The sequence below is a fragment of the Patiria miniata genome, unplaced genomic scaffold (genome assembly GCF_015706575.1).
Source record: "Patiria miniata isolate m_02_andy unplaced genomic scaffold, ASM1570657v1 HiC_scaffold_7, whole genome shotgun sequence".
Taxonomy (NCBI): domain Eukaryota; kingdom Metazoa; phylum Echinodermata; class Asteroidea; order Valvatida; family Asterinidae; genus Patiria; species Patiria miniata.
In genome coordinates this window covers 23,195,384-23,209,553 of record NW_024037074.1, presented here as the reverse complement: position 1 = coordinate 23,209,553, position 14,170 = coordinate 23,195,384, and the positions used below count along the sequence as shown (strand labels likewise).

Sequence of the window (14,170 nt, the reverse complement as noted above, 5' to 3'; positions counted from 1 at the left end):
TTCGTTCCCTCAAAATATATTTTGTTCCCTCAAAATAATAGTTTGTTCCCTCAAAATCTTATTTCGTTCCCTCGAAATATTTTATTTTGTTCCCTCAAAATGTTATTTTGTTCCCTCAAAATATTATTTCGTTCCCTCAAAATAATTATTTCGTTCCCTCGTAGTTATCATTTTTTCCATCGAAATATTATTTCGTTCCCTCAAAATATTTTATTTCGTTCCCTTGGATACTAAAATGGTTTATTTAAATCACTTTCATCGTCGCTAATTGAGAAACTAAGGTTAATGATTAAAATACGAATCAAATTGTTGCTGGCATGCAGTACACATAAAATATAGATCTATATGAACAAGTACAAGACAATACATTATGCATATAAGTATCTATAATTAGGTGATTCAGTAAATATGATATGGGCTACAGTACAGTTGATCCATTAAAGCATGGACTGATACTTGCCAAATGTTATGAATTCAGACCGCCTGAAATGCGAATGGTCACTCCGGGCTTCCTTATAAATAACATTTCAATGGAACGAAATAGTTATTTCAAGGTAACGAAATGATTTTTCGGGGGAACGAAATTAAAATTTCGAGGGAACGAAATAAAAATTTCGAGTGAACAAAATGTTATTTCGTTCCCTCGAAATATTATTTCGAGGGGAACGAAATGATTTCGAGGTAGCGAAATAATTATCGAGGGAACGAAATAATATTTCGAGGGAACGAAATCAAAAAAAAAAATAATCATGCCTGTCCTTTTAGGGGCTCCGTATACAAGAGCGCGCACGTACTCTTTTGTACTAAAGGACAAGGTCGGCTTTTCAAGCCAGCTGTCGACTTCCTTCTAGTCTGGCACGTAGCCTAATGTACAATGTACGTTATCACTAAATAGTACGATTATTAGTGCGGCACGACCGTACCAGTCGAGCCTCTTTTGTTCAAAATACCTGCCACCTGAAGTAACCCTTTGCCCCACTGTGCGCGCGCTCAAGTATGAAAGCACGTGTACCAAATTTTGCTGTCCGGGCCGTACTCGCGTATTCAAGCCCCCTCTGGAAAATCCCCCCCACCACCCGAAAAAAAGTGCGAAGTCATATTGCTGTTAATTAAATGCAAAAAGGTGGGCGTCCGCAGGGGTGTCAATGGAGGTGCAGTGGGCTAATGTCCCCTCGCCCCCGCCCTTGAAAAAACGATACATTGAGAATATATACTAGGAAAAAGTTAAAGGATTTTGGGAAATAATGTGCGCATATAAGATTTGAGGCTTTGCATGGTGGGGTATCGGTATCGTTTCGGTTTTGCGGTAACACCATGTGGTAATAACTACTGCTTAGAAGATATTAGTTCTGAGAAGAACTTGTCCTGCTTATTATCAACTTGCTAAGTAGTTTTTGTTCTGTTTAGAACAGTCCTGCTGTAAGTTCTAAAAGAACTTGTCTTTGGTCTCAATGTGCGCATGCTTTGCCCCCCTCCAGAAAAAAACCTGGCGACGCCCATGAGTCAAACTTGAGTAACTTACGGCGGTGCGATCGCTGGTTACCATCATCGGACCCGATACCTATCATTTTGTTTATACTATAGCACTCTGTCTCTTTAATTCAAAAATCAGTCAATTGACTCAGGCTGATCATTGGGAATCACCTACATTTCTGGATTTCTACTAAATGACTGCAATATCCGGACGGAATAGTTTTATTTCACAGGGTGTACTCATGCAGTACGATCTTAAATCCGAGTAAGCTTTTTGATAATAATTTGGTAGGTATACATTTGGGATAAATGCAAATTATCCCATATGCCTTAAAACCCGATATAGTCATTTTCTTAATGTACTTTTACAATTATGCTCACATGGTCATGAAAGTAGCAGGCTCTCGTACGATGCCTCAACATGTAACATACATTTCTAAACATGTCGTGGATTCATTATAGGTAAAAAGAGATGGTACAATTCAGTAATTAGAAATTTCTTTACATACAGGGTGAGTCACAAAAGCGGAACCCAAACCCCCAAAATGTACATCACATTTAATAAAATATGTAGCACCAAAAATAATGACTGGAAAGCCAATTTCAAAAGCTACTTTTAGATAAAAAAAAACTTACTGAAATTGCTTAATCTGTTCAAAGAATATCACCATTTAAACGCAATGACCCTAAAACCTGTCTCGTTCAAAAAAATGTGTGTTTTGACTGTTTGGAACAACAAAGAAAATGACACAGAATACTTGTTTCAACAACTGTCACCAACTGTGGCACACAATATTTATATTAACAACCCTGGTTAGTATGACAGTATGATTTATAAAATCTACTTTTTAAAAGACGGGCCTTCAAAAGGACTTTGTTGCATAGTGTTAACGTTTAAACCAAGATTTCATCGCTGGTGATGAATGAAGACAATTGTGACGACGATTGTGTTTAGGTCATTGTGTTTAAAATGGCGATATTTTGTGAACGGATTGACCAATTTCAGTAATTTTTTTCACCCAAAGGTAGCTTATGAAATTGGCTTTCCAGTCATTATTATTTTTGGTGCTATAGCAATTTCTGTGGTGTGATCTGAGGCAATTTCTGACCACTGAAACCAATTTGAGCAGAAGATCATCTTTTAAAGTTTTGAGTTTGGAGTAATTGAATCAGCTACATGTATTCTGAGCAATAGAATCAGTCGCATTTGGAAAACGTAGTGAAAAGGTTACTGTAGTACACAGGCGAAGGCTGATTGTACAGTTTTGACAATAAATCATAATGCAATAAAACGTGAAGGTGTCATTTGAAATGAAAATGTTGAGTGTTACCATAAAATTACAAACGGTCTGAATCATGGAGGAAGGTCATAATTAAGTTTCAGTACTGTTCTCTTCAACAAACGTAGACTTGAACTTCTTACAATTTGCGAGACCGTCTGCGAGGAAAAAGTCGAGTCAACTTTTATTCAAGTTGGTTCAACCATCTATATAAGAGCATGTTTTACTCGGCCTCCGAGAAATGTTTGCTTCTGAAAGGATCCGAGACCGCGGCTTCACGTCCGTGGAAATATGTGGAGGGTGTGTTCCACCGGGTCAGACACTATTTTGTCGATTTTTTTGTGACAGCGTTTAAGACAATGTATCGATCCTTCGTTGATCCAAAACAGGCCCCCATTACAACGCGACACTGAATTATACGTGGCGGGCAGCGAACTCACAACGGTCAGCCTTGGTGGATGCATGGAGCTGTAAACACATGATGGAAGCAACAGCACTCTATCACGCGACGTCACATGCTTGTGCTTCAAATAGCGAGCACCGTAGACTCAACCTCGTTTCCAGGGTGTGGAGCAGGCTGCAGTACGCGTTGCCAGTGACGGTTTTACGCATAGCCGGGAAGTACCACGCAGTGTAGACTTTCGATTGGTCAGACCGCGCTAGGCATACTAATGTGTACGGTCCTTCTGAGTATTCGTTGCACTCGGCGCAGGGGCGGCAAGCGAAGCATATTGAAGAATAGGGACACTTGGTGGCCACGCACCATGGACAAAAAATATTTTACCAAGGTCACCACATACTAACGTTTGGCGAACGCTTTTGCAGAAGGGCCGAGTAGAACACGTAAACGAAACCCCTACGTTGACCTCGCTGACCTCGCACAGTCTAGACACGCAGAAAAGCCAGCACGGGGGGCGGCCAGGCAGTCAACGTGAAAGCGCACACGACGGCAAATTCCTGTGCAAAATTCAGTCACGAAAAATCGACGAAACGGATCGCCAGTCCGTACGGGAAAATGAGGACGACCCGACTTCGTTGATCCCAAACAGCCCCCGAAATTATAACGCGACACTGAATTATACGTGGCGGGCAGCGAACTCACAACGCTCAGCCTTGGTGGTGGAAGCATGGAGCTGTAAACACATTATGGAAGCAACAGCACTCTATCACGCGCGCGACGTCACATGCTTGCGCTTCAAATAGCGAGCACCGTAGACTCAACCTCGTTTCCAGGGTGTGGAGCAGGCTGCAGTACGCGTTGCCATCGACGGTTTTACGCATAGCCGGGAAGTACCACACAGTGTAGACTTTCGATTGGTCAGACCGCGCAAGGCATACTAATGTGTAGTCCTTCTGAGTATTCGTTGCACTCGGCGCAGCGGCGGCAAGCAAAGCACAGAAAAGAATAGGGACACTTGGTGGCCACGCACCATGGAGAAAAAATATTTTGCCAAGGTCACCCCTTACTACCGTTTGGTGAACGCTTTGGCAGTACGGCCGTGTAGAACACGTAAACGAAACCCCTACGTTGACCTCGCTGACCTCGCACAGTCTAGACACGCAGAAAGGCCAGCACAGGGGGCGGCCAGGCAGTCAACGTGAAAGCGCACACGACGGCAAATTCCTGCGCAAAACGCAGTCACGAAAAATCGACGAAACGGATCGCCGGTCCGTACCGGAAAATCAGGACGACCCGAAGTGTCCGACCCGGCTGAAGACACCCTCCGCATTTTTCCACGGACGTGGAGCGATTTTGGCGCCGCGGGAGCCCACGATCTGGGATCCTTTCATGAGCAAACATCGTCTCGGAGGCCGAGTTAAACTCTCTCTTATATATATAGATAGTCATGCATTATGTCCCCGATGACTGGATTGCTTGCTTCCCCGAATTTTGATAGGACAGTGAAGTTCCAGCAGACGCGCGGTTGGGAGCCTATATTTTAGAAGGGCTAGCAGGCTGGAGTAGATCTAGAAAACCAATTCAGGGAGGTTTGCTGAAACGTAGACCTTTTTTCTCCGGACACTCGTGCCTCCGAAAATATAGGTTGGGGTGTTAAAACAACGGATGTTTTCCCACGTATATCTAGTGATCTGTAGTTTTATCGGATGGTGGAAAGTTACAGTCCATCACTTTTGTGTTATGGCAACTGGTGGGCACTGGAGAGAGTTGTTGTTTGTAGATATCTCCCGTCAGTTTCAAAATATATATGCCATTATATTGTGGAAAAGAAATCTCAGTTGTTTTAGAGACTTAATTGAATTTAATGTCTCCACACTGAATTGTACCCACTGAATTGTTTCACCTATTTGAACCAACGACATGTTTAGATTTGTGAATGTATGTTATACTTGTTGAGGCATCGTATACGAAAGCCTCTTACATGACATCCAAGTATAATATTGCAAACGTGACGTTATAACACATGACTTATCGGGTTTATATTATAGGCCACTGGGATAATTGGCATTTATTCGAAATGATACCGAATTATTATCAAAAAGCTTACTCTGATTTAAGATCGTATACTTAAACACCCTGTGAAACTATTCCGTCTGGCTTGCTGTCAATGTCATTTAGAAGAAATCAAGAAATGATGATTTCGATGAAATGTCAATTATAGTTTTTTTGACGTTAGTTATGATCCGTATAAAAGCGAAGTGAGATGTGAAGGCTGTGTGACAAGTAATGTTTCTTGCTGCGGACATATTGTTCATTTATATCAGTCACCACCCGTTTCAGATTTCGCTTGGGGAATCGATACCCGCCGTACGTGCCAGTCACCGAGCCGATAGCAGTGATACGGTTACCGACAAAGGACGACGGTGAAATCCTGGCCAAGTTGGATCCGGCATATACCCAGCAGATCACTGGACTGGGAACCAACCGAGAACCAATATCGTCAAGTTGGATCATCTGTATAAACTCAGCAAAGTCACAGGAGTGTGTCGCTACCAAAAGACGTGGATACGCGCCCCTCAGATATTTTATGTAGGCCTAGTGATGTATAAGTGTATGTGTATATTGTTATCACCTCAAATGAACAGTTGTTTATTAGAATTATTTGTGTTCAAATAAAGGCATGTCGAAACAAACTGTTCCACTTGTTGTCTACTGGCCTTTTTTAACACAGTGCTCCCGCCCTTGATAGATTCGGCTCCCCCTCCCTCCATGCAGTTGGTGTAGATTCCTCGACCATCTTGAGACCCTTCACACTCCCACTCACCCTCCTCCCTGCGATCGCGGGTGCAAACCACCCAAATCTTACTGCCTTGGGCCATGCTTGCCGGCCATGAAGTCGCGTTTCCTGGTCTGAGTGTGGCGCTGCCATCTTGGCTCCCAGTTACGGCAGGTTTAGAGGCTTTTGGTCGACGAGGTAGCAAGATCTACCCCATTTCTTCCAGAGAACAGTGCACTGAGTCCTTGGCTCTGGTTGCATGTTGCAGAAAAGCTCAAGATACCGCTTAGGAACAGTGCCACAAAGATGCAAACAAAACAAGGCATTTTATAAACTTGAGATGTGTTCATCATCTGTGTAGGTTTTCTATCTCAGGCACGACACACCAACGTAATTTAAATCCGCGTGAAAATCGCTCCAAATGTGGATTTAGAGACAAGAGTCAAGTTCAAGCCGCCCTTCGTTGTTGGTAGTGAAGCAGGATCCAATAGGTTATCGCTTGCAAACCGCCTGTATCTCAATCTCACACCGTACGTCATTCCACTTATATGATAGCTGTAAATAGACACAGTCCTCCCGCACTCCGCAGTTATTTGGCTCCCCCTTCCTCCAGTTGGCAAAGATTCCTTGACCATCTTGAAACCCTTCACACTCCCACAGCCCCTCCTGCCTGCGATCAGTGCAAGCCACCCAAATCACACTGCCTTGGGCCAGGCTTGCCAGGAAGTCGTTTTCCTGGTCTGAGCGCGGCGCTGCCACCTGTCTACGACAGGCTTCACGGGCGTCGTCGTACGTCAGATGCCTTTGAGTGCTGAGGTAGCAAGATCCACCCCATTTCTTCCAGGGAGCAGTGCAAAGCCAATTGCGTCGGTTGCATGATGAAGACAAGCTCAAGATAGCGCTTAGGATTGCCAATGATATTAAGATGACAACTTCTCCACAACACATTGTGTCCGATCTAATTCATATGAAAATTATGAGCAGTGCACTTTCTCCGTGCTGCACCAAACGCATCAGGCAATGTTTAATACATGTACTTTCAATAGCAATTATTACTACTGCCATTAGAACAAACGACCTATGGCAGGATTTCAACCTATTTCAGTGAGTGGTCATGTAACCATGACAACACAGCACAACACTTCTATCATTGTTGACAAAGCAGAAAATAGGAGGGAAAGTCTAATATTGCATAAATTAAAAAAAGTACGGGTCATCACGTGATGTGCATCAAGCCATGTCTGGCTGAAGAGAATGTGCGAAGTGTAGGTCCACACATGCAGAACTGTATTACAATGTATTTGGTTTTCAAAAAAAATCCCTATTTTAATTTGCCAGTCTCGGGCATGAAACACCGCTTGTGATATTCACCTATTTTTAAAGTACTTTTTAACAATCCTGCATACAAAGCATTTATACAATTACAAAATGTACATCAATAATTGTGCGATTTTAGATTTTTTCAAATTGTGGGACAAAGTTAGGTATTGTCCATCTAGTGATGACTTTGGATGCCAAAAGCTATTTGATAAGATGGATACTGAAACCAAAAATGTTTGTATTAATTTGAATGCATTTTAATGAAAATGTTTTCAATAATATTTAAGCACAAAATAATAAAGCGTGAGAAGAAGGAAAAAGCAGGCAAAAGACCGCCTGAAGAAATGGATGGCGGAGAATGCTCAAACAAACCAAAAAGAAAAAAAGAAATGTATGTACATGTACATGCACTTCAAATTCGAATGAGAAATTTTATTGAAGTACTGGGAACTCAACCGTTTCCATGATTTATATTTCACCATGTATAACACATCGATTATTAGCAACCTATGGCCCCGTATCATATTCAAGGTTTTCAATCTTTATCATTGACAAAGGAATTTATTGGTGCTGGAAACCATTATAATATTCAATACCTGTATATTGACCTTCGTATTTGAGAATTGAGGACTCTTTCCGAATGAGACAGACGATTTTTTTTTTTAATTAGTACCTTTACAAATTATTAATGTGTCTTTCATATTTGAAACGGGAACAATTTTGGAATAGTATTCCGTAAATTTCTGTGGGTTCTCTAAAATTATGTTAATGTACATTCATTGTTATATAAAAATAAATATGGAACAAAAAGTTTTGGGTCCCTCAAAAAATGTCAATAAGCAACACTGCCGTAAGAACATTTTTAAATTTGGATTCAAAAGCAATGATGAATACAATTTTAATCACGATTGTTCTTCTTTTCATCTAAATCTGGATATTTAACACCTTTGTAGTTCCCGTCTGGTCCAGGGTAAGCAGCTCGTGTCTTGTTCATTACACATGAAGGCAAAGGTACACGGTTTTGCCTTCCCAGGAACCCCCAGCACCACCTGACGACCTGTCGATGGGACATGCGTCGGTATTTGCTGTATAAAAATATAGGTATGTAGAAAAAAGTTAGTTTGAATAAATAGCTAATATGTATATAGGCAATTCCATGGGTAGGTGTCTATTTTGTAACGTGAGTAATCACTTTTTTGCATATTTGCATGCATTTCAAGGAATCTTCTGAGGTATACTTACTGATTCTATTAACACAGTTGTTAATTGGAGTCCTTCAAGAATGATTGATCAAGGAGTAAGTCAAAGATAAGTCACTTAACATGTAACGTGAGTAACCTCATCGTGGAATTGCCCATATATATGCTTCGTTGATAAAGGTTACTGGCATTGCAATACTAACAGGGATGGTCTTATACTGAAATTTGTCAGTTTAAAGGTGCAACATGTACGTACGTGCATTTTCTTTAGAAGGATACGTGAAGTTGAACATGTACTTCAACAAAGTCCTTCCAATATGAAAAAAACATGATATATTTTTGTTACTTTTTATGAAGTTATTCTTTTTATTACAAAATGTCATGTACATTATAGTACCAGTAGGGCCTACCTTGCCCTGTCACCCTTCACAGCTTGTGCACCGTATTGCTGTCTGTACTGATAGTACGCTGTCTCTAGTGTTCCTGGATTCAAGCAGGTGGCCTCGTACCATGGATGGTCCGTAAAACAACTCAGAGTGTCCGGATCAACTCCTGTGTGTTCAATTTTTTGCTGGATGGTCGGAACCTCCTTGCAGCACAGACAATTCTCCACCGACTCCATAACTGTGCAGTTTCCACAAGAACACCTTTGGTTAAAAAAAGGGAGATACAAATGTATCTTGTAATTTGCAGCGTGAAGTTGAGGGAAAAATGGAAAGTGGCACGAACATTTGTCATGATGGTTGGATTTCCCTTGAAAGATGCCAGAAACACCTAAGTGAACATATTAAGTGAAAATATTAATTTGAAAAGTGTATATTTTTTAATAATCGACATGTTTGTCCTTCATTAACATACACTGACATAACAGAATAACTACATCATAAACAGCTCCAATAGAATTAGAAACTTTCATGGATTTGTAAGGGGTACGAGTGTGTATAAAACTCAAGATAAAGCTATAGGGCCTAACTCGCCACCACAATTTCGTTCTGTGAAACTTGGACCGTTGGAAGAGAAAAATTCCCCCACATGACCAACGGGCATGAATACCCCTTTTAGCAACACTTTGTACTCAAAAGGGTATGGAAATAAAGGGTGTTGGCAATTAAAATAATGGTGATCAAAATAATAACAGGCCTACCAATCCGTACTCTGAAGACGAACTCGCCGATCATCGTCTGCCTGCGCCCCGTCATGCCCGTCAGCTTCGCCGTCATTTTTGCACCCGGTTCCTGGAGCGGCTCGAACATGTACGGTTGGACTCCACGAACGACGATTTCATCGTCGTCAGATTGGACATAATCGCTGTCATTATCGTCGCTAGATGAACTGCTTTCCGTAGAATATCCTTCTGAATCGACGCTAAAATCTTCCCAAGAGCATGAAGAGCTATCGCTGTCGCTTTCACTTTCAGCCATTTTCCCGCGTATTTGTTGGACTATAAAAGTTAAAACAATGTGTACATAATGCACACAAACGTACATGTACGTACACAGCGCGTGCGATGATGATGTGCGTTCAGGTACCCGACATAGTCAGCCGGTTGAGGTCGATCGTCTCCCAAACATGACGTCTCGCACAGTCGCTGCGCGTGTGCATGTGAAGGACGTGACCTGTGTTTCGAGTCAAGTTCGCTATGGGGAAGAGCTTTTCAGAAATTTCTTTTTTGTGTGTCGATTTTTAAAAAAAAAATCATTGTAATTAAGTGTTGCAGTATTAGTATGGATAATTAACAATCAAAATCAGTAAAAAGTAGGGACCGAAAAGTTTCATTTGAGTTCCGCTTAGGAATGGGCGTGTACTGTACTGTGTACATGTACATGCGTTCCTGCGCCCCAACCCGCCCCTTGCTTTTCAAATTCTCCTACTTCCGCCCTCTCTTGACGACTTGGCTGTCCGTACCGTGACATGTAGTCGATAATAATTCACAAAGACAGTCATACATTACTTCAATCTCGTAACAAAAGTGCAATAAATGGACAACAACAGGTCAATTGACGGAGCGGGGGCTTGTTGGTACTTGCAGCCAACAGATTATTTCACTTTTGTTCTGAATTGATGGGGAAACATGACTGTCATTTGAAGTATCACATTCAGTTTAAGTTTCATCAACATATGGTCGACACTGGGAGGAAAGTCTATATAATGGTCACATTTTGAGCGTCAGCTGATGAACAAGTTGTTTTCTTGTGAAGCGAGGATCCCACTTGACGACTTTGTGGCGAGCGTAAAGCACCCTTCAAAACACGGTAAGCTTGGGTTTTTTTCCCACTCGACAAACAAAGGTTACCGCTCGATAGTCCGATTGTTTGATAGTCCGAAGGATCGTTAATAATCCAAAGAGATTAAAGGAATATACAAAATTTGCTTTTGCTGTAATTTTCAGAGATGGATGGATTTAGGGGGTTAGTATTTTATAGCAAATATTGTTGCACTTGTTTGAAGTTTTGTGTTTGTTGCTATGCTAAAAAAAAACACCAAAAAAAAAAACAATCATGAAGTTCTTGTGGTCTGGCCTCCTGACCCCACTGAAGATGGAACATAGCAGTTCATAGACGTCGGGGAAGATTTGATGGTCCGAATAGACGATAAAGTTCTATATAGTCCCAATCGACACTATAACAGTCCGAATTGACAGCGTTAAACATTGTCAGTTCGGACGTGTGTTTGAACCTTTCGATCGAATTGATGAACCTTCGGACTACTGAACGTTGTTTTCATTTCGGACTATAAATTATTGAACCTTACACCTAATAATGATTAATTGTTATACTTTATTCTAAGTTCGGAGTATCGAACCTTCGGACAACCTTTGAATTATTGTCGAAAATTCGGACTAACGAACCTTCCGACTACCGCATCAAATACTCGGATGAACGAACTTTATTTCATTTACGAACAATGAGCACCTGGGTAATGGTAACTGTGCATGTGTTCGGTCTATCGAACCTTCGAGTCAAAACCTTCGGACTATCGGACCTTCGGACCCTCGATTGGGCCTCGACAAATACATACAGTGCGGCTGTGTTAAAAAATATTGACAAGGCATGAACTAAGGTGCACGAGCGGAGTATTATATTCAAGCAACTATATTTGAGAAGGAAAATCAAATTCATTTGGATTTTTCTTTGGAAGTTGTGTGAACGTGAACGGTGTTCCTTATTGTGCCACTGTGTTCCGGTTGCATATTTGGAATGAGTTGTTATGTTTAATCCTGAGATCACAGTAAATGTTGTTTCACAGTAGAAATCTGATGGACCAAGTCTCCACTTAATATACGTATGTTTTCATTGCGTGTTCGATGTAATATTTTGGGTTAACAGTTCAAAACCAGCTATCTCATTATCCCCCCCCCCCCTATTGCTACAGGTTTAAAAGACATCAGCCATGCAGGGCGTTGGTGCTATTCTGTTGATCTGTTTGTCCATTGCGGTAGTCCCAGGCAAAGCTTGTGATATTCCCGAGAATTGGAGACCGCAGAGTTTCCAGGAAAGGCTGCAACAAGCTTCGATTGTATTCCGAGGTAAGGTGAGCAGCATCTCTCGATCTGCCTTCTCCTTCCTCGACTTTTATGATGCTACCTTTGAGGTCGAGTGCTACTACAAAGGCGGGCTCAGCACCAGGTTGCTCTACGTGAGTAATTTTGGCTATGACGGCGGCATGTGCTCCGCCAGTGAAGTCGCGGGAGCGAAGGACTACATCATCTTCGCTGAGGAGACCACTTGGTCTGGCTTGTCAGTTGCAGGCATCGACATGCAGAGTGGAGCTACCTTGGCTACACCAAGTGTCATTGCAGATGTCGAGCAAATGTATTCTTGTAGGCAACCCGCGGCGTAGATTTGGCAAGACGACCCATGAATTCCACTCTTTTTATAGATTTTTGTAGATTTTATCAGTCCTGACAACTTTCTGTTTTCATTCATTTAAAAAAATGGAGTAGTATTTTACTTAGACCTTTCACGGAATTTGCTATTAGCACTTCACGTGTAGGCAGTCCCCCAGACGAAAATTCCCAAACACATGCGTCGAATAAAGGAAGGTTTCATGATCAGGACACTACTGGGCTATGAACACTCTAAAAAACTGCATGTGTTTAGCAATTCAACACAATTTTGCTAAGAAGCTAAACATTATGTGTTCAATTCCTAGACATCATTGTTCAATTGCTAAACACTATCCATCCTCACTCTAAGCATGTTAAGTATTAAACATGTTTACATTAATAGGAAATAAAGTGTTAAGAAAAGTGTTTAATTGCTAAGCACAGTTTTTGCAGTGAAAACAAACCATTTTGTAGCGCTTTTTGTAGCGTTGCTCATTATGTGCATTCATCTGTCGAAACAACGAAAAGTCATTTCCATACGAATGGTTCGATCGACCGCCCGTTCCGTGATCAATATTGAACACAAAACAAGACGTTTAAAACTAAATGCCTGTATTAGAGTAAATGTTATGATAGTTTTGCCAACTGTGTCAACTTTGAATTAAAAATTGGTGGTGGGAAAATGTTTCGGTGCCGCGCGTCGTGTTAAAACGGTTTATTTGCTGAACTTTTAAATATTATGCAGTGCTTGTGCCGTACCCTTCCGTTTCAGACTTTCTTAGACTTCCGAATTAAAACTTGAATGCGATATTCAGAGTAGCATTATGTACCGGTAAGTGGTAGAGGTTAGTTCGTTTAGTAAGCACATATTATCATAAAATTTCTCTTTAGTAAACCTAGATTGAAATATACGGTAAAATTAAAATATGATAGGCCATATAGTGACTATTTATTTTATGTTTTGTATATAGTCTATAAGAGAGAATGTAATAGTTGTAATGTTTTTTCAAGCATTAATAAGCATGGGCGTCGCCAGGATTTTTCTAGGGGGGGGGGGCAAAGCACACCCCCCCCCCCCCGATATCTCTGTACTCTTCCAGCATATTCTCGATTATCATTTTTCGAGGGTGGGCAGGGACATTTGCGCCCCAACCCATTAAATAAACAGCAATATCACTTAGCACTTCTTTGTTTGTGCTTTTGATATAGGATACAAAACCTCAATGATAAATAGTCCATCTATAGGGCCTATCCCCTTGCCCCCCCCCCCCCCCTCGCGATGCCCATGCTTATATATAAAAGATCAGATGGTGGCAAACTACCTTGGAGCAGCGGCGTAGCTACGGGGGTCGTGGGGGCGCACGCCTCAATAAAATGTTCGCGCCCCCCAGTCGCCCCCGCCCCCCCCCCCAACTTGAAATTTGGCATCCGCAGGAAAAGCACAGTCGTATAGTTTCCATGATTAGCTGGAAAAACACAAACTCCCGTTTTTCTTGATTTTGTGAGTCTTTTCACACAAAAACTTTATTTTTGCGAGTGGCTGTTTATTTTAACGTCCATGGAAAGCAATTAGCGGTAGTTATTGTAAAACATTAACAGAGGCCAAGTTCGCGCAAGGACTATAGTTGACCAATGGTTAACTAACATTTGCCAGAACTCTGTCTAGTCGACGATGGTTGACTACGCTAGTCGACTATTTGGAACCAGCCTACTGGGGTTGGTTGCTTCGCTGGTAACCAATAGCCGCGCGCATTCATAACGCTAGCAGAGAGCCAGGATCCAGAAGTTTTGCTATGACATTTTGACCAGCGTTCGACTAGAGACGTTCGCACGTTGATATTAGTGCGCAGGCGTATTAAGGTACGTCACAATTCAACCACTAGTCGACTAATGGTC

General features: G+C 41.6%; 1 protein-coding gene and 1 long non-coding RNA gene across 2 annotated transcripts; both read right to left on the bottom strand.

Annotated features, from left to right (window-relative positions):
- Positions 1 to 6,421: 6,421 nt before the first annotated feature.
- Positions 6,422 to 6,877, bottom strand: LOC119745036 (hepatic lectin-like). Its single transcript, XM_038221260.1, has one exon. The coding sequence runs from the start codon at positions 6,875 to 6,877 to the stop codon at positions 6,422 to 6,424; it is 456 nt and encodes a 151-aa protein (XP_038077188.1).
- A 778-nt stretch (positions 6,878 to 7,655) lies between these two features.
- Positions 7,656 to 10,019, bottom strand: LOC119744293. Its single transcript, XR_005273555.1, has 3 exons — positions 9,593 to 10,019; positions 8,859 to 9,095; positions 7,656 to 8,334 (listed from the first exon to the last, which is right to left on the bottom strand). It is a non-coding gene; the product is annotated as an uncharacterized LOC119744293 (long non-coding RNA).
- Between the last annotated feature and the right edge of the window lie 4,151 nt (positions 10,020 to 14,170).